The sequence below is a fragment of the Colius striatus genome, chromosome 4, assembly GCF_028858725.1.
Source record: "Colius striatus isolate bColStr4 chromosome 4, bColStr4.1.hap1, whole genome shotgun sequence".
NCBI classification, from domain to species: Eukaryota; Metazoa; Chordata; class Aves; order Coliiformes; family Coliidae; genus Colius; species Colius striatus.
Window position 1 is genome coordinate 48,735,229 of NC_084762.1, and position 21,791 is coordinate 48,757,019.

Below are 21,791 nucleotides of genomic sequence, written 5' to 3' on the forward strand. Positions count from 1 at the left end.
ATAAAATGAAGAAAACACTCACTTTCAGAAGCATACACATTTCAGTCTATTAAACTGGACATAGACTAACATTTTCCAGTGGAATATCACCTGATTTCATGATGTTCCATTAGCTGAGTACTGCCTTATTTTGTGCAGTGGCACAAATATGTATGTATTCAAGGTAGTAAATAACACACCCAAATGAGGCAGGTATCAGCGTATACACAGCTGTGGAAATCTGGTCTGAATATACCCAGGAACATCTCAGCAGAGACCTTTCACCGACAGGCTGAGTAAGGCACAGCTTGTGACACAGCTGATTTTTCTGTACCTTCAGTAGTGGTGTCTGAGCTAAGGAAGACAGATGGCAGTTCACATCATACTAGGTTCAGCTCCTCATGCTCCAGCTATGGAACGGCTGTCATCTTTTGATTCTTGTCACTGGTCCCACCATGCTAGTGCCACCATTAGCACTAGAAGCTTTCTACTGAGCTTCACCGGGACACACAGAGTGCTCCAGCATGAGCTCTGGCATGAGGCCAAAAGCATTCCAAAGACTCAGCTGGTCAAACTTCCTACCTTACCCTTGTCAGGAGCTGTGCTGCACAGCAGCAATTACAATTATCAACAAAATTGGGCTTGTGCTTGCACTGTTAAGACAACAGCAACTAAAGTCAGTGTTGTTTTCATCTATAAAAGAGTATTATTACAGTGGAACTTCAGATTTCTAACTGCTGGTGAAAACTACCCAGTTTTGCCTCATAGAAGTAAATAGCCAATCATTAACAGCTATAGACATAGCTATAACCTGATACACTGCCAAAGAGCCACCAAGCCTGATATCTAGGTCGGTACAATAATTTAAAAAAAAAAAAAACAAAACAAACCCCAAACTTCTCCAGTTGAAGAAATTTGATGCCTGAGTCTTGGTAACTGGTTTCACTTCTGGTTTAACTGAACGGGAACCTGCTTCCAATAGCTTCCCACAAATATACGGGCCTGTGAGCACCAAATTGTGAGTTTAAATAGCAGAATGGAGTTATTTTAGCAGCCAGACCTCTGTCTACTTTATTTTTTTTAAACGGAAAACAACAAGCTATTTGCGGACACTTCACACAAGCACTTGGTTTACAAGTTAACTCTTTCACTGCATATTACTAGCAGAAAGTTTGTGTGCCTGTTCCAAAATATTAAAAAGCTTATCTGTCTGTAACAAACACCACTGCCATTCCTTTCTGTATCCTCAGCTGCCACGAGGTAGGTGGGAGAGTAGTAAGACGTACCAAACCACCACTTCTTTTTATTTTTTTCGTTTTCTTTTCCTTTTTTAAAACCTGAAGTCTGGAACTGCACAGCCTGTAACCAAGGCTTCTCTGTCCATCCTGAAGACGTCTCAGTACAATACACAAAGTACTTGCTTTGTTTGGTGATGGATGCTTTTAATTTAAATGAATGCCCAACAATAGTGGAACTTTTGTGGGGTTGGAAAGGGTCACACCACTGTATGCCCAGCTGATAGATGATCATCTCAGCAACACGCTATTGCAGTTGTAATTAAATCCTAAAAACTGAACATATAGCAAGCAAGCCACAGAACAAACATAGACACCTCAGCAATATAAATATAAAGGCTACCTGCCTTTAACACTGGAATAATAAATTAATAAGACAGCATACCTCAGGCTCCAAGTTCCCGTGGACTCAGAAAAGACAGACTTCAGAGCACTGAATTCTGATTTAGTTGACTTTTACTTTCAGAAGCCCTCAACTTCAACGTTAGGAACAAGAATGCCCGAGATACGCAGACTTTCGAGTTGTGTAGGAAGGACCACCCCTTCACATAGCAACCACCAGGGGATCCGGAGCCAGGCTCTGAAGCGTTTAACTCAAAAGTACCGATTCTGCTCTGCAGTGATTGGGAAGCAGGAAGGCAGCCCCTGAAGCTGTCTCACTAACATCTCTCACTACTCAGAAGTGTCGTTTTGGTTTTCAAAATGAATAGCTTTGTTCAACTGCCACAGAAATTCAATCCTCCCCAAAAAGTCACCACTTATAGGCCATTTGCCATGAAGCACTGACACAAGGTGCATTTTTTTCAGAAGCAAGCTAAGAGCTAGTCTAACACCTGGCTGGAAATTAGCAGATAACCAAGGAACTAGAAATAATGATGCTACAGTAGAACTAACAGTTCTCTGTGGACACCTCCTGACATTAGACATGTCATCCCATTTTCTGTAATGATGTAAATGCCAATCAAACCTGACGTTTATTTCATGCTGCATCTATTTCTATGCAATTGTTAAGTTTCCAGTGTCAGCTACTCCAACAGGACACACTACACTGAAAGACTGAATCTACGAAGTTCCTCATTGTAACACACGACACTATGGAAAACTACTCACAGGAAGCACTGGGAATCCAAAGCAAAGATTCTCTCCCCTCTTCTGTGAGTGCAAACCACAACCTCAATGCACAGTTTGATATGCACACTGTCTGTCTATTCTAAGAGACAAGCTCACATAGTTGCGATTTTGCTGATAGTACAATACAGTCCCTATTGCTGGTGCCTCCCTGCATAAATCAGTTCTTTGTGATGACCAGTTTAAACTAGCGCTGAGTAAATCTGTAATTCTTTTACGTTTAATGTAGAATGAGAAATACATAGTTTCAAGAAAAGTCAGGTCTGCCTCCATGTCTTGAACAAAACCCAGCTTTTCATCATGGAAGAAACGTAAAGACCAAATATCTTCCCCAAAACCACTTGTTTAGAAACAGACAGGGGTTTTTATACATACACACACACACACACACAAATATATGTTAGGGGTATTTTAGCTAACTTTAAAGCATGCTACTGCAGCACTAGTTGTACAGGATGCGCTTCTACAAAGAAGTGCTTTTAGATTTTCTGCTACCTAGATTAGGATTATGTTGCTGCTTAAACTGCTACTGAAGTGAAAACTGAAACCAGTTGCTGTCACATGGAGTTCTCATAGTTTTAACCACATCTGAAAATCAGTAGAGGAAGTTTTCTAGAAAGAAAATATATTTTTTTTAAAAAAGGCTTGATTTTTACCTCTCCTCACAGGACTGAATTCCTACACATCAGTATATGATATAAATATGTACAATACTGCTTTTCTCATAACCCTCTCTCCTTCCACTTCCAAAAACCAGGAACAGTTTCAGTTTCAGCATGTTTCTTTGCAAGCACGCCTCAAGTATTTGAAGTACTAGGGAAAGGAATGAGTGCTTTATGGATAGCTCTATGACACATCATAAAATTGCAAGCATGACAGCTCACATTAAAACAAAACCACAGTATTCCTAAACAGATGCAGTCAGTTTCATGAACACATCACCAGATTCCTAAAGCATATAAATATTTTAGGCAAAACTTTCAGAGTTCTCATCTGTCTCATAAGCCTTTACACACAGAGTCTCCGCACAGAGTAGATTCACCACTCCCCATCACCATCAACGAACCAGCAATGTGTCCTCGTGGCCAAGAAGGCCAATGGCATCCTGGGATGCATCAAGAAGAGTGTGGCCAGCAGGTCAAGGGAGGTTCTGCTCCTCCTCCACTCTGCCCTGGTGAGGTCTCATCTGGAGTCCTGTGTCCAGTTCTGGGCTCCCCAGCTCAAAAGGGATAGGGAATTTCTAGAGAGTCCAGCACAGGGCCACCAGCAGGAACTGGGGCTGTTTAGCCTGGAAGAGACTGAGGGGGGACCTCATTAATACTTAAAACTATTATAAAGGTGTATATCAAGAGGATGGGGCAATACTTTTCTATAGTGTCCAGTGACAGGACTAGGAGTAATGGACAAAAGCTGGAACACAGAAAGTTCCACTTAAACATAAGGAAAAGCTACATTTTTACTGTGAGGATGAGGGAGCCCTGGCACAGACTGACCAGGGAGTGTGTGGAGTCTCTGTCTCTGGAGTTTTCGAAACCTGCCTGGATGGTTTCCTGTGTGACCTGATGGAGGAGGACTAGATGATCTTTAGAGGTGTCTTCCCTACCATTCTATGAACCACAAGGAACTTTGGACAAACACCCACAGTTTCAACATATCTCAAGACTTTCTATCATAATTCTTCATTTGCTGCAGTAAACTAGCTCTTGTAAACATCACTATAGCTTTGACTCATCCCAGTGTAGAGGACTGAACCAATAAAAAAAGCGCCATACCTTCCTTGAACCATTGTTTCTTGCTTAAGTTTTCTTTCTCTCAAGGCTATAAGCTTACCATTTACCCAGTTTCAGAGATCTATCAGATCTCTAGTTAAAAATAGAATAGTTAGATAGCACTTGCCAGTGCCTTGAACTACTGCTGCTGCAACTACTGAAATGCAAAACAAGATGTGATCAGTTAATCAAGGAGGTAAAGTGAGCTCACTGATGATAGGTAAAGGATTACTTACTGTATCACAAGACAGTCTTCATCTCACAAGTCTGACTCTACAGCTAAAGCATCAGAGTACATCTCACTGAGATCATCAAATTCAAAAGAGTAAAAAAGGTCTCAGAAGGCTAACACAATATTTTACTTTCAGACCTATGAAACATCACCAATAAAGTTCATTTTTGTACAAAAGCTGAAAGACTCCCCCCCACAATACACACAAGCAATCCCCATACATACCAATTTGAAGTTCTGGTAATCTATTCACTTAAATTCCAACTCAAAGCTTCTACAAGAAACCAAAGACTTCGTAAACCATCATACGACTCTGCCTCAGTCATTCAGAGCAACACAGACTCCCCAGAGCAACACAAGGATTCATTGTTAGTCAGCTATAAACGTTCACCTCAAAAGTTCAAGAGGAGGAGTTTATCAGAGCTGATCTGGAAAACTTACATTTCATTCTTCTGAGTACAGTATTAGAATAATTCCCTATATTTGAGTTATTAAAAATCTAAAATTCTGCTAATGAAGAAAAGGGCTAGATATGATCATAAAACTCAGAAAGAGACAGTGGAACCACTGCTAGAAGCAAGAGCCTAGCTATCATCCACACAGAAGAAACTCAGACTTTGGCAGGATCATGTCAACACAGACAGACATCTGTTATTCAAGAGAACAGCTAGAGATGCTGAGAGCATTCAGCACTCTTCTTCCAACACACAAGTCTACTATAAAAATACATAATTCCAGACTGCCTGGATTAACAATTTCTGAACTATCCACAACCTAGGGATAAAGACTGTATGCCTCCCACCTTTCCCTCCTAAGATACTGATATTTCCTCTTCAACATGGACCATGCTGCCTTCCTTCTGCTGTTTCCACATTTGGCTATGTCAAAGTTTGTTTGTTCAGAGGCTGATGAAGCACCACAGTTTTAACCAGTGGAGAATGTCACTATTCTGAGCCAGGAACCTGTCTAGGCACACAAGAACAAACTGTAAAGACTTAATTTCTGATTGCAGATTAGAAGTATGGTTTCTGTTTAAAAGCTTGGGTTTAAGCTGTTCTACTGAAGAAACCACTTTCTTCAAAGTGACTCTGCACTGGTCAGGCTTAACAGAGCTTTTTTTCTGGTTTGTTTCTAATGCAAGACTTACCAGCAATTCCAAGCTTTACTCTCAACCAAGCTTTACTCTAAAAAAGTATTTGGTTTTTACATTTTACTTACATGACTTAACTGTAAACTGATCAAGCTCACAAAGTCTACTTAGGTTTAAGAGCTGCAGAAATGGTCAGTTTCCAGAGTGCATTCTGTCCCTACTCATATTCCAGTATTATAATAATGATTAGTCAAATATCAGGACTTCAAACCAAAATCCTCCAGAAGTATTGTTCCTATTCTGAGTACAACTGAAATTAAATATGGCTGCTATTCACAGTTGCCAATAGCTTATGCCAAAACAAGCTGTGACTAGATGACATCAGTGGTGACGTACATGTTTGGGAAGCTCATTTCAAGTTGCAGAGCTGCAAGATTACCAGAAAACCACACCCCAAAGATATTTTGCTGCCTTAGTGAGATTAAGCACCTATTTCCTCAGAGGCATATACCACAAGCAATCTTACCCAAGATAATGGTCTCAATTCAAGCTGATACAACGTACATGTTTTCAGATGTTAGGGACATTTTTTGGTGTCTTTTTTCCCTTTGAGAGACTCTGGACATCTTTGAAGTTTGTTAGTCTCAAGAGACACCAGGTTCTTCAGAACTCACACAGGAAATATTTCCTTTGAATTCTTAAGGACTGTTTTGAAAACAGATCTTAAGGCAGTTTTGACCTAAGTACTTCCTTTAAGTATTTTGTAGTATACACCACTGATTACTTTGATCAGTTCTTTTGTATTCTCTCCCCCATGCTTCTTCCCAGCTGGATCACAGCAAATGTGTGTATTAATGTTTTCTCTTTTGAAGCAACTGTCATGTTTTTGCTATGTTTTTGTTGGCTTTTACTGGCTTACTAGTGCTGCTACACAACTGGACACGTCGTTGACTCAGAGCGAAACACTTAAAGCTGGTTGTCTGTTCTACGAGCTCTGCACAAGAATGTTATTAATTACTCACGCAGACTAACTGTCAGGTTGTTTTAAAATCAATTCCAGAACAAACAGGCATGCTGTACAGTTGATCTGCATTTATGAAAAACTCAAATGTCTTTTTTGCTAGTTTTTATTTCCTTTTGGATCCCAATCAAACTAGTTAAAAATGAAAAATATTGAACAGTCCTAAATAAGTTGATGGTGAGTTTTACAACTCAGTGCTGCAGCTGTGATCTCCATGCAAAATCCACCTTGGAAAGCAGTCTCATTTGCTACAGCCTAGAAAAGGCTCTTTCTGCTTTCCAATATTAAAGACTCTGACTTCATAGACACAAATGCAGAAAATCCCATTTCTACATCAGAATTTAGAAGGACTTGAAACATTAAGAAATTTGTCTCTTTTTAGCGACAATTTTCCTCTGAGATTCTGTTTTATCCTTACCCTTAAAGCAGACAACAGCTGGCAGATATCAGCTAGGCTCTGGGTAGGCTGATAAGACATTTCCTGAAATTAGAGTACATCGTACGGAAGTACGTCTGGCAGTTAGGGCAGGCAGATAACTACGTGTTGGGCTCTGGAAATCCAAACTCAAAGTTCATAACTTCGGATCAAATTAGCAGAGATATTTGTTTACTGAGAACAAAATCTGAAATGCTGCCTCCTGGTCTTTGTTTTTGTTAGAAGTAACTGCAAGAGCCTAAAACTACTGCAACTACCCCAAAATACAATACATACTGATTTATTACAAGGCAGACGCTATAGAACACTGTCACTACCATGCAGAACAACTAGATAATCCAAATATTCTCATTCAGTGGAACAGATTTTCTCTCCTTATGAAACATCTCACACATTTTTGCCCTTATCTGGTGGGATTTTCTTGTTAGGGTTTGGGTTGTTTAACTTTCTCTGTTTCAAGAATCTAGCATGTTACTTATTGCTACTCAGGTCCTTCTTGTGCAAGAGGTAACTAAGGATTAATTGAACAGATGAAACATGCCTGCTTCTCCCTGAGATACATACTTAACACCATAGTAAAGCTATTTACTGATAAATGTTATACTTGTTACTCCTCTATGTGCAATCTAGTAGCATCTACAGCTCAGAGGAAGAAGTGGACCCAGCTTAAATTTCTAGTAAGCTCTTACAAGAACTTCTCCAATAAAACTCCCTGACTGCTAGAATAAAACTAGAAGGCAGATTTGATGAAAATCTAAGGAATATCAAGAGTTCTCACCAAACCAAGCTGAAGCAAGATCTGACAGCCTGGAGTGACACGTTGTTTTATAGATACAATAAATTGCAAATGGGAACAAAGAAGTGCTGATCACATTTTACCAGCTGATTTGTGTGACACATGGTTCCCTCAGATTGTCTGAAACTGCTGGACTGGACTGCCTCTTAAGTACTGTGTGGACATCAGAGGACTGTTGAGGATAGCAAAATGAAAGCTCAGGGCAGATCTCAGTATGTGTAAATGACCTGGAGGGAGGATGCAAAGAGGACAGAGCGAGACTCTTATCAGCAGTGCCCACTGACAGTACAAGAGGAGTGGGCACAACCTGAAACACAGAATGTTACCTCTGAACATCAAGAAACATTTTTTTACTGTGAGGTTGACTGAACATTGGCACAAGTTGCCCAAAGAGGTTGTGGAGGCCTCCATCCTTGGAAGTACTCAAAAGCTGCCAGGACGTGGTACTGGGCAATCAGCTCAAGGCGGCACTGCCTGAGCAGGATGGTTGGACCAGAGGAACTCCAGATGTCCCTTCCAACCTCAACCGTTTCCATTTTGTTAAATTGTGAGATTAGAATTTAGCCCTTAGCCTGAAACATGGCTTCAGAGCTGAGAGATGCAGGTCACACAAAAACAGATTTCTGCTATCCAAAGCCACAGATGCAATTGTCTAAGGTTTCAAGCTGTCTTAAAGGCTCAGTCAGTTCATTTTCACCTCAATTTGATTCGTCTGACCTTGGAGCAAGATGTTTCACTGAAACAATAGATGATCTAGTTTGTCTGCATTGGCACAAAATACTTCTGCAATTAGTAGTCTCGATGGCATTTCCGAAAAGGTAGGAACTACTGACATATATGGATTACCACATTACCTGGAGAAGCCATATCATTATCTTGACAAGATTATTCCCGCTGCAATAATAAAACCTCCATGTATGACTGTGCTCCTATTATTTCATGTCTATCAGTTCAAACCCTCCAAGTTCCTGCTGATGCCCTTCTGCTATGGTAGACCTGCAAAAGGCCTAGAGACTAATGCTCTGACCTGTTCCCAGACAAGGTAAGAGTAGTTTTGTTCTTCCCATCCTTTCTCACTGTAGCTTTTGACTCAAAAAGAGGGCCATAAAATAGGAACACAATTAAATTTCAAGATTAATAGGAAGCTGTATCTCTTTTCAGGGGTCAAATCACATACCCAAATAAGCTTATGTTGTTATGTGTAGCTTTGGCAGCAAAAAACTCTGAAGCAAGTGAAAAAGTTTATACTGCCTCTATGACTAAACTCAGGAGTACCCTTACCTTAGGAGTACACTGCAGACTTCCTTTAAATAAGCATGTTTTAAAGCCATTCTCAAAGTCTCCTAGTGTACCTGTGGATCCAAGAGCTGATCAACTTATGTTAATGACCAAGTTTTAATGTTAGTAACATAATAAGTATGAGAGGAGGGAAAATGTTCTGATTCGAACCTACTGACTGAGTCCAGGTTTACCTTACACGTGGCTTAACATAAAGCTATGCAAGTAAAGCAAACACATAAGGGGCATCACTCGCCAATGCATTCTACAAAAATGAGATATTCAGATACAGGCTCTGCTTACATCAAAGCTGGACTCTTCAGGATACTCACAACAAACGGATACACTTCATTTGTAAGAGCCCCTCTATCCTACCACTCCTTTGCAGCAACACTCAGCTCAACGCTTCACTATAAACGAAGCATCATTTGATTTGTTTGTGCCTATCAACTACCCTTATAGGACAGCATAAGTCTGCATGTCCCATTTGTACATAACACTGAACATACTTTTTTTTTAAAGTATATTACTGATGCATTTAAAAGGAGGGGATGTCAAGATCAATACAAGCACTCTGAAGAAAGAGGTTACTAATGTTCCTTGATGACCAGGCCTTAAATGTACCTTCAAGGAAACTATAATACCAGCAATTTATTTTCAGTGCAGAAACACTTTCTAAACACAGCCCATTTACCAATTCCAGTGATAATCTCAGTGACTCAGCAGTCAGCATTATATTAATGCATTTCTTCACTGGACAGCACAAGCAGCAGAGATAACACACTTCTGAACATTAATATCACAACCAGAAAAAGCTTTTAAAAAAATCACTGGCTGTCTGGGAGGGAGAGGGAGAGAGAGAAGCCAGCAAACAAACTTGCAGTTCACAAGATTAAAGAGGTCAAATTCCACAATGGCTTCCCTCTAATATTAAAGTAGTATCAGTTCTGAGGAGTCATTGAATAAAAAAGTAAAAAAAAAAGAAAAAGAAAAAAGCCAACAAACAAAACCAAACCAGTTTTGGCTGAAAATCCATTATTATGGCTAGGTTAAGTCAAAAAAAAAGACAACACCCTCTCACACACATTAATACTGTCTAAATAGGAGATCATTAATTTTATTCTTTATAGCTAGAAGACTCCCATATTTCATCAAACTGGAAGTGACTAAAATAAACCAACTGAAAACACAGCAAAGAATGTAGAAAAGTAAGCTTTGACTTAGTCAGCCTTGTTTATTCAAGGAAAGGCTACACATCTAGACATGGACAGCCTATAAGGCCATAAGGCAAAAAAGATCTGAGGAGGACAAATAAAACATGCCAAAAATCCCACCACCTGGTGAATGGAATGTGATTTGACATGTCACATGAAGCCTTGAGTTACTTACCCTATTCAGAAACAATGCCTTTAAAACAACTTCACTCAAATACATGGGTAAGAAGTTAAATATCATATAAAAACATGTGTTACTATTCAGTACTGGACAGATTACATGAATTCTCATATGTGTATATATAGGGGTTTTAATTATTATGCTAACAAACTAGCTTTTAGCAGCTTTACACGAGAAAAAGGCATTATAAACCCCTTAAGTTTCAAGAAAGGAAGGTCAAGAAGATATATACATCTCCAGAGAATTTGAAAATGTGTTTGTCACTAAGTTACCCAGTCCAGCATTCCAATATTTTATGCAACTGAGACACAAAACCAGACCCCTCAGCCAGACTGCTACTGGAGTCAAGTATCTCACACACTTGCACACAAAATCCCAGCACCATAAAGTTAACAAGTATGGTGCTATGCACAGAGACCCAACCTTAAACCCTGGGTTTTGTTGTTTCACTTTTTCCCAAAATGTTACCAGTCCTGCACTGACAATACCCTGGCTGTCTTGAGAGACAGCAAGTTTCAGAACTCTGAATTTTTCCAAAACTCATTAGATACATAAGTCAGAATACTGAAAACAAGCTGATCAGCTTTACATGCTGTTAAGAAATCACACCACTACTAGAAGAATAAAAGTGTGAACACTTCTCAATCCAGTTTGTTTTCCAAGCATAAAGGAGAGGAAAACAAACACTATCCTCAGAGCAGTAAGTAGCAGGAACACAGAAAGAAAATGTCCCTGTTACGTATTTCTTTTTTGTTCCTCTCTATCAGCTTACACACAGAGGAATATTTCCCAAATCTATACACAGAAGACAATTGCTAATTCCTATTTGAGAAGCTTACTGTATCAAATAATATTCCATTCAACCTCATCACTGTATGACCTTTCCCTGCTGCAGCCTCAGCTAAGCCCCTTTTCCCCATGTTTTGCACTGAAAAAGAAAATGCCCAAACAAGTCACAAAGACCTCAGAAGTAAACCTCGGAGTGGGAGCTGCATAAGCACAGTGAGAATGGGTCTCATTTCAAACTAGTATGTTTTTACATTGGATTTTCCCAGAGGTCTATGAATGGATTCCAAGTTAGTTCACACAAGGCTGTTTAACAACTGCCAAGAAAAAAGAATATCAGCAAGCCTGGTTTTGAAAAAGCAGTAATCCACTCTGAAAAGCTTAAGAACAGGTTAGCAGTGTGCTTTGGGTTGGGCAACAGTCCCACGTGGAGAATGCCTTCAAATTAGTTGTGTGACCAGCTTTCATATAGGCTTGCGAACTGCAAGTCAAAGAGTTTCCGTGTCACTAGGAACTAGTATGTCCTTTGCCAATATTCAAACATATCATCAGCTACAAGGAAAAAGGTTAACTTTTCTTGAGGAAAAATCAAAAAGTATAATAACAAAAAGTTGTGACTCTGCTATGCTACAAAGACCAGCAGCATTTACCTTTTGCTCTATAGTAACATCCGGGCATCCTTCTGTCAGTCAAGACTTGTCTACCACCCAGAAGCCTTTCACATATGGCACTCAACTAAGGATGTTAACTGCTTCAAAACTTAAGCATCTATCAATACCCATATTATCCTTTTGTAAAAGAAAAGCAGTAATATTTACTTATCTTTTCCCTGAATTAAGTCACAGTATTTGTTATTTTAACCAGCTTCAGTCTGGGCTGCTGCTTAGCTTCTCTGGTGACCTATTCAGTCTTGGCTGCTCTAGAAAAGTCCCTTAAAAAGTTACATTCTTTAATTCCTCTATCTCAGACACTTTGAATTCACTAAACTGCTTCCTTTACATAGTACTGATAAGGATGTTGTCTTCACAAACATGTAGTTAGCTCTCTATCTGCAAGGCCGTAGTACAGTGGCAGAAGAAAAGGCTTCCAAAGGAAGAACACTATACAAACATTTCACTATTGAGTTACTCTGATTTGAATCTCTTCTCTTTAAAAAGAGCTTTGGCACAGATGAAAGACTTATGCATATAAAGCACCCAAAATTTAGTACAACATGAATCAAGGCATGGCCAGAACTGACAATGTTCTAGTAGGGGAAATTACTTTCCTGTCAGCAGTTGTGTTCTCTTATATGCCACGCCTATACATCATTACACATGTTATATCCCATGTTCTTCCAAGTAAAGGAAGAGTATCCGCCTTTACCTGAGCACTTGTTTGAACATACAGAACCCTCCAATGAGCCTTTTACTTTCAAATAAGAATCAATCTGCACTAGGAATTCATAGTGAACTTCTATTAATTTAGAGGAAAGAGAGGAAAAAATAGGACCAAGTCAATTAAAGACTCATATAGCCAAAAAGGTTTTCTTGATACAGACACACCTTGAGTCTCTCCACAGCAGACACCTCTTGCTGTGCCCAGTGCAATTATTAATTGCCTGATTCCCCAAGCTTACAAGGAGAACATTTCAGTTGCTCAGGGCATTGCTTACAGACCTAGATGCACTGAGGTCTTGCCTTGATTTCCACTACATTTCAGCAAAAGTTGCAGAACAGAATGGACAACAGAATTGCTCTGTTGTGGTCCAGTGACTGAAAGGAAGAAAAAAAAAATAGAGCTGTCACTCATTTCTAAATACAAGGAGAAAAGAGCAGAGAAACACAGGCACTGGTTTTATCACTTGAGGGGATAAGGATTCTATGTTTCTAGGTCTAGTATAACAAGACTCAATCCCCTCCCCAGACCTAACTCAGAAATTAACCTCTTTCTTAGCTTCATTTGGTTTTTGGTCCCTCGCTCCCCTCTTCACCTCTCTCTCAGTGACACAAAAGGTTCTCAAGACCTTATTGAGGTTAATGTAACTGACTATAGTGCCAGGCAGCAGAAAAAGATTGCTGATGGACTCCAGGACTTTTCTAGACTGATATGCTCAAGGTGCCTATATGAACAGTCCTCCCTTGACTGCTAAGTGTCATCACTCCTCACCTCCACCTCTATAAAGAAATAGAAAATAAAAACTGTCATTAAGGAGTCACCTGGACACAGCTCACAGACTCCGGCCCAATTCAAAATCCTGTAAGGTAATAGGTAAAGTAATAGGTCTAAGTGGTAACAGTCATGCTCATACAGGTCTCCCAGATCACAAAATCCACCACATTTTAAAACCAGCTATTTGTGTTCTAAAGAGCATGCATGCAGTCATTCACAAGAACTCACAGTGACACATCTAATCCATGGGCATTCAACTATGTTTCCAAGAAGTCTGAAATAAACTCAGGCAGCACACCAGACTTCTAGATATTGCTATTTGCTCTTTGAACTGCCTGCACATATTGTATTTACAGTATATCAACTTTATAATCAAAGAGATCCCATGTTATGCCACGGTAAAGATCCCTAAATCCAAGGACTATGACCCACAGAATTTTGACCTTAAAGTTTCGGTAAAATTGGCAAGCCTAATTTGTTATGATGAATTCCACCTAGCTGAGTATACAACTAATTTAAACCAATACATGAAGAAGTCTTTTCTGAATGCCTTCTCTCATCAGTTAAGGTTCTTTGTCAGCTTTTAAAACACATCCTCTTTTCAAAAAAACAAAACCCCAAACCTCAAAATAAAAATCAAACTCAAAAACCTAAGCCAGAAAGAATAACAACCCCTACAAAAGAACAAGATCAAAGCCACAAATGAAGTCACCTTACAACTGCTGTTTGTTTTAACTCATGCAATACCAGCTCTTAATTTACTGTTAAATATAACCTTTGACGGTAAAAGTGAAACTTACTAGAGTCAAGATACACGTTGGCACACTTCAGCACTGGCTAGTGACAAAACAAGCTTAGAAAAAAAAAGTTACTTTCTTCAAATAATACCTTTGCTATCGGTTTCATATTGCTTCAGTGCTTGCAGCTCAAGCATTGGACTAATTTTAAACTCATCCAGAAAATCTAGTATAGATAATAGTGTCCAAAGAACCTTAAGCTAAACTTCTCCTACAACTATCTAAAAATACCTTAGAATGTAAAAGTGCTAAAGCATTTGGAATGCACGTTCTGATATCTGCTAGAAATAGTACAAAGGGACTCTGCTTTGAAATAATACTTACTAACCTTGTGCCAAAGTCACTGCAGAAAACGTTTCAAGTTGCACTAGCCTCGATAAATACTCAGATTAAAGCAACCAAGTTATCTGATTTTCTTCCCCCCTCGCATGTTTTCCTTGTTCCCCAAAAAGTGTCTGTGCTCACCTCTACTTTCCCCGTTTGACACTGAAGGGTTCATTTCAATGTCAAAAAGGAAAGAAAAATAACCCCAAAGCAGCAAAACGCAGCCTATCAGGCACACGCTACATACCGCGGAAACGTTTTCGGGACGGCAGCGTCTCCGCGGTCAGGCTGGGAGAGGAGCCCCGGGCTGCAGCAGCGGGAGGAGACGGCAGAGGAGCGGCGGCGCTGGGCGGCGCAGCGGGCGGCCCCTTCACCTTGCGCCAGGCCGGTGCTCGGGCGGATGCCCCGGCGCGGCGCAGGGCAGGGGAGTTGCGCCCGCCCCGCGCAGCCCGCCCGCGGCTCCGGGCACCGCCAGGGCCAGCGGGTACCGCCGAGCGCGGAGTAGGGCGCGGGGAGGGGAGGACGCGTGATGGAGGGGCGGGCGGAGGAAACCAAGCCGACACAGCAGGGCGGCAAGCCGGTTCGCAGCCCCGTTAAACATGGCCCGGCGAGGCGAGCTCTCACAGCCCTGCCCCGCCCCGCTGCCGGGGCAGAGGCGCCCGCCAGCGACTCGCGGACCGCGAGTTCTGGAGCCCACCGGGGCAGCCCCGCACCGAGCCCCGCCGCAGTGGGTTATTTTTGGAAGCTCCCCATCCCCCCCTCCCCGCTCCCCGCCGCGGCGTCACAGCAGCTCCCGCCGTGCGGGAATGGGAGGTCGCGCCTTCTCGAGCACGGGTGGAGGGGGAGAGGACTCCCTCTTCCCGGAACGGGCACCGCAGCGGAGCCAAGGGCCGCCGCGCTCGCCCACCGGGCGCGGAAGGTGGCCGTGCTCTCCCCCGGCCACGCGGAAGCGTCACCGTCACAGCGGCGGCAGCGGGGCGGGCAGAGAAGGAGAAGCAGGAGGCAGAGGGAGCGCTTGGATATCTCACTCCTGCACCCTTTGCAATGCAAGTGGAAGAAAGCTGAACCTTTATCTCTGGGTTGCCCTTTTTTTTTTTTTGTGCTGTGCTCTGCTCGCAGTTCATTTGCATGTTGCACAATTACACTACAGCTTGCACACCACACAGATGGGCAACACTGAACAAAAGGTCTAAAAGGCAAAATGTGTGTGGTCCTTACTGAAGTTAGCAAGCTCATTTGTCAGCAGGGCCTCCGTGTATGCTGACAATTTAAATTAGAGAGGAAAAGAATTCTCCTTAAAGAGGCAAGATACAAGGATGCCGAGCTTGTAGAACACCTTGCTTCTAGAGAGAACAGATCAGAAAAGTATTGTGGAGCAAGTAATTCCTCTCAGTGGAAGTCCTATCGGGGAGTCACCATGACACAACCTGCAGTCAGACAGTCCTGTTGACAATTAAGAGGGCCTGGAGAGAACAGGACAGGTAGAAAAGAGGATTTTAAATAGTTTGTTGGTTTGTGGTTTTTTTTTTTTTAAGTTATCCTTCCTGAAGGTAGTTTGACAGTTTTAACACCAGGCACTTATTGCCAGAGCATTGCATTCATGTCAGTTTTAACTAGGCATTTATAACATTGAAGCCTTAACTTCATTATCAGATCATGATCAGAAGTGAAATACTCTTAAAATATTTTTTGTGTGTTTTAGGTATTTTTGTATTAGATGGTTCAGAGCTATGCTTTACTATTCAATATACTTGGGAGACTATTAAAGCATTTAATTGGGGTCTTGTCACTTGCTAATACTGAGCCCGATGTATTGCTTTTGCAAAACCAACAGATCTGCCATCTAGAAATCAACAGTGAATGGCAAAGAATAGGGTCCTGTCTTAAAGATAAACCCAAATGCTGTGGGGTTTAAAAACAGCAATACTCAACAAAGGTAACTTTTTGGGATTAGATTTAGGAAGAGATTGCTACTGTCATTTCCCTTAAGTTTATGGCATCTTTAAGGGCATGCACTATATTCTGGCATTAAAATAACTTGAAGTTTAAAAGTACCAAGACACAAGACTCTCAAAGATCACATCTTCTGTCATGACCAACTGATTTCAGTAGCTATGGTGGAAATGCAAGTTCACACCTATACCCTCTGTGCCCAAATCTATGTGCTTCCAGATTAAAATAAGGCTTCTGTAACACCTACTGAGACTGTTCAAGTAAAGTGAAATTACAATCTCACCATATGTCTTGCCATACTCCACTCTGAAAAGCTATTTTAGTCTGGCTTGAAGCAAGATGCCAACACAATTAAGGAATACTAACTAACACCATACACCCACTGTTGTAACAATTTCCTCCCTCACCCACAAATGGAACTGGCAACTTTAATATTAGATCTTCTTAAAGGGAAGAAAAAAAAAAATCAGTGTAAAAAAGTAATGCTTGTTCCACTCTGCTAGAGCTCAAGTAAGTCTAGAAGACTTATGACTAGAGACAAAAAGGCTTGGAAAAGAATGAAAAAAAAAAAAAAGGAGTCTTAAACCAAATCTAGACAATGAAGCCAGTGTTTGCAGCTCATTGTTAAATAATTGGGAGACTAACAGCACCAACACAAACCTCATTCTGAAACACAGCTTACTGATGACAAGAACCTAACAGAGATTACTGTTACCACAATACAGGAAGACAATTTATTCCATGGTGCTAGGGTATCTTCAAGAGGGGAAAAAATACTAGATCCCCTATCCAGGAATTAATGTTTGACACATATTCCCAAATTGGAGCATCTGAATTATGTTTAACACCATACAAGATAGCTGTCACTGAGAAAGCCAGAAGTTCAATCGATAGCATTCACACACCCACTAAGCACATGGTCTGACAAACAAATTCAGAAGCAGTATCTTTCATCACTTAACTAGTACAAAAAAAACCGAAAAAAAGATTCAATTCTCATTATTGCAACCTTCAAACCAGCGAGGCAACGGCTTTATTGAATTCAAGCACTTGGTTTGAACATTACAAGCAGTAGTTTGGCAAGCAAAATCTGTGTCTCTTCTGAACATTCACATACTAAGGTATTTTGTAGAGGAACTTTAACAACTTTCTCTAGAAGCATGAGTTTTCATCACATTCAGCATGCAAAAGAGACAGCTTATCAACCATATGAAATTATATGGGTTTGTGTATTTAACAGGTAAGCAAGGAACTAGCCAAGTATACCAAGCTATTCAACCGTTCATAGATGACCGCAGCGCAACACCTACCCCTTCTTGCTTTGTGAATAAGTTGAGGCAGTCAGCCAGAGCCTCACATGTTTCCTGGGATACTTCAGAGACCACATCAACTTTTTGCAGGAGGGGAGACGATATCCCTGAGAGCACAAAAGTTTAATAACATTAGGGGGACATTGTAAGCTACAAGGCTCTTTTAATTTTTTTTTTTCTTCTTAATAATACAGATGTAACATTCATATTCTACAAGAAGGCTGGTGCTCTGCAACATCTGTGAGGAAAGAGTAATCAAAGCTAGCACTGAGGGAACACAAGTTCATTCTTTTGCATCTTTTACCTCATACTACTATAAGTGGCACATGAATGGGTCAAATTTCTCTTTCTGAATGGCATAGAAAGCAAGGGCAGTAAGCTGTGGCAGCAAGATTCTGGAAAAGTAACTGGCAACAACCTTCTTTTAACCACTTCCCTAGATTTAAAAGCCTCAGAGTTGCCAGGTGACAGAATTCATATTCAAAGGATATTGCACCAGTTTAACATAAGTTAAAGTGAGAAATGTAGCTTTTTTGCCTTCTGCTATGGTATTATATAGAAGAGTAAAAGCTTAATACAGTGCAGCTGGAGAATTAGGTTTTCAGGAAAAAAAAAAACATATAGGAGTTAAAATGACACTGATCAATAAAAGGGAAAGGACCTCTTATTTCCATCTTCTTGATAAACAGTACAGCTTGCAGAGCAATGGTACCCCAACCTTGACTTCCATGACCACATATAGAAGAGGCTACATGTCTAGAACCAGCAGGAAACCATGATAACCAATCAGCTGGTAGAAATTATTTACTAGGAGTTCATCTTTGAAGTTTTGTGACATGCAGCAATTCCTCAAAAATCAAGTAAGCTATTCTCTCAGAAAGCAATTGTTGCAATTAAAATAAATGTTCACTTAGTGGTCGCAGATTCCAGGATCAGCTGACATTTAGTAACACAGGCACTTCAAACTGATGTCACACAAAGATTCAGAGGTCTGGCTTTGACAGTTCTTTAATTTATTGTGCAACCTGTACATATTGTTGTGGTTTAATCCCAATTGGCTCAGCTCCAGAGGCGAGTGTGACTTAGATATAGGGAAAGTTTCGTTCAACTTCTTACAGGTGCCATCATTACAGCACCTTCCCCATTACCAGCAGCAGCTCCGTGCAAATCCGTGACATATCCACACACTAATTGTTGTTTTTGATATTAAAGCTTGCTACTGACTGGAATTAGTAGTCTACTTATAGCAGCTCTCAAGAACAGCTAGCACCTCTAGGAGTGGCAGTACACTTAGGGCAGGAGTCAGGCACACCTTTATTTGTTATATATAAGATGCATAAATCTCATAGATACCTGGATTTAGAATATTGTGTTTTGAGACAGTTAGGGAGAATATTTTAAACATCAGGTCTCAAGAGAACCATTTTTATATTACTCAAAAGCTTTTAGGAGAAGTTCCTCATGGAAGGACTTTTAACTCTGAAAACTCTGATATTTGCATTCTTCTGGAGTCAAAGGACTTTATTCAAGATACCAAACCAATCCAATGTGGAAACTGGAAAAGGTGCAGCAGGTTTCCCTGTTAAGACCTACGTGGGTTACACATAAAACTAGAAACAGTTCACTAATCCATCACGTTACAAATATTAATTTGGAGGAAAATAGGAACTTACTACAGCTATTGGCCAAGACTATCAGTTTCTGCTAAGAGATAGTATCTGTTTTTGCCTTACTATGGGTTTTTGATTACTCAAGCTCTGTATTTAAAAAGAACAAAGTGAATGTCCTCACTGGTTCTTCAGGTCAGCAAGATGGGCTCAGAGAAATTACCCTTCCATATATCAAAGGGAATGTATCCACTTCATACTAAGTTTCAAACTGTTTTTTCTTAAGAATTCCATTTTATTGCATTATTAATTAGAAAAGTTGCCCAATAAAACATTCATATGTATTATGAAACCTTACTTTTCTTTGTGAAATTAAAATTTGGCCAAAACTGAGTTAGTACAAGGTAGGTTGGCATCACACACTAACTTGCCCCACTAGTATTTTAGTATTTGGGAAGGCACGGGGATGGAAGAGGAAGAAGTTTTTTCCTCCAAAAACTGCTATTCTATTACAGACTATGGATTTGTACAGGTAAACAACTTACCCTCTAGTTTGAGCTTCAGAAGTTTTGATCATAATATGACTCAGGTTCAAAGAAACAACAGTCAGACATTCTTACAGAACTCAGAATTACAGAATTGTGTGTTCAATACATCAACAACTTCTGTAAATGTTTAAGACATTAAGTTCTAATCTCAACAGCTTGGTGCCTGAGTTATGTTTTGGCAGTTATGCTGTAAAAATCCAGGTCCATGTTACTTTAAGAGTTATTATTAAAAATAAAGGCCGAGAAATTAAAATCTGGCATAAAACCATGGCAACATATCCCATCACATCATGTCTCCAGTTTCCTGTACAGTTTTGTGATTTCACTTCACATCCTGTTTATCATGCCTAAGCTTTCGTTGTGTTCCTATTCACTTCAAGTTTTTTGAGGGGAAAGCTAGATGAAGACAGGTAACACTTTTGTATCTGTCAGGGAACACTTAACACTCTGCAATAAGCTTCCAATTACAGATTTTTTAAAAAAACTTGAGTGTGAACTCCTGCATTATATTCCTACAATGCTGCTCAGGAAGTGCCATTATCTAAAGGCAGTTTCACTACATTTACAGCCACTAACAAAATTTCTTCTGATTAATGTACTTGGTTGTTCTCCTAAATCTGAAATCTTAGCTCTTAGCAACTACTATAATGTTACTTTATTTGATTTTTTCTTTTAATGAGGAAAACAATCCTATACTAACTCCTGAAAATTTCATGTCAGTGACATTAAAGCATGTGCTGCTTAAAAGAAAAAAAAAATAGTTATCTGGTAACAAACTGCATTTTAGAAGAACAATTTTTACCTTTTGTAGCATCCAAAGATTTAACCATTGCAAGAAAGTCTGAAATCTCTTTACTGAGCCTTTGTTGGCAGGTTTGTGCTTTCTGAAAGACAGCAAGGATAGCTAGTTCAGAAGTGCCTTGTTCTAAGGAAAGTGTATGTTTATTCTCTTAACTGTATTGAAGTTCTTTTTAATTTGGAGAACACTAAATCTTAAAGATTCCTAGTGACAGAGATCAATATGTTAAGGCTGAAAGACATTACCTGAATTACCTTCAAAGACACACAAGCAAACATAAGTTTTACATATCTGATATTGCTGACTAGCTTTTGTTTAAACTAGCAGAGTGAACTAAACCTCAAAAGCTGTGTTGTATGCACCTGCTTTTGCATTTCCCCCTTTTATAAGAAAAAGTTTGAAAAATCCAGCAAGAATTATCTCTTGTTCTTTATCAAACCTAAAGACAAAGTAAACAAATGCATACTTTAACTGATACATGATAAGTACAGTGACATGCAGGAACCCATCCTAAGATTATATTCCAAGCCTGCATTTGAACTTGGAGACAGTTATTTATTATATAATGCTATTATCTTCTGTAGGCTGCTGGGAACTGCCAGCACTACTTATCCTCCCATCTCTGTTCTGCCATGAGCAACTCTGAGCTCTTGTACCAAAAGGTATGGCACAAGCCACTGGAGTGCAGTTATCTGAAGTGTTTTTACATGGCAGTGTAAACTTTTCCTTAAAGTAAAAGGTTTTAGAATGCGTATTTGGCAAGAGGAAAAAGCTGAATGCTAGAATTATCAAGGAAGACTCAATTTATACTGTAGGTCTGAACAATCACTGTACAATGTGACCTGGGGTGTTAAAGGATCGTTTCTTTGGCCGTTTTACAGAGGCAGAGCTTGATGAAGGTTAGCTTTGTTTCCTTCAGTCTTGGTGTCATCAAGGACAGTACACAAGGCTCCCTCTCCTGGCTGAAAGTCTCAAGTAACTTTCTATCTTGCAGTACTGCTGGTAAAACTGAACACAACCCCATAGCTATGACAAACATGCCATTTTATGCACATAGGTTGAACAGGAATCCATGACAGTAAGCAATGCAAATACAA

The 21,791-nt window shown here is 40.1% G+C and overlaps 1 protein-coding gene across 3 annotated transcripts in view; it reads right to left on the reverse strand.

Moving 5' to 3' along the window:
* Window positions 1-21,791, reverse strand: part of OSBPL1A (oxysterol binding protein like 1A) — a 75,973-nt gene that overhangs the window by 30,745 nt on the left and 23,437 nt on the right. For all 3 annotated transcript variants that reach the window (XM_061995263.1, XM_061995261.1, XM_061995262.1), the window contains exons 14-15: window positions 20,698-20,779; window positions 17,741-17,847 (exon numbers count right to left, since the gene is read on the reverse strand). In XM_061995263.1, coding sequence (XP_061851247.1) covers window positions 17,741-17,847; window positions 20,698-20,779 — 189 coding nt within the window. The remainder of the gene's footprint in view (window positions 1-17,740; window positions 17,848-20,697; window positions 20,780-21,791) is intronic.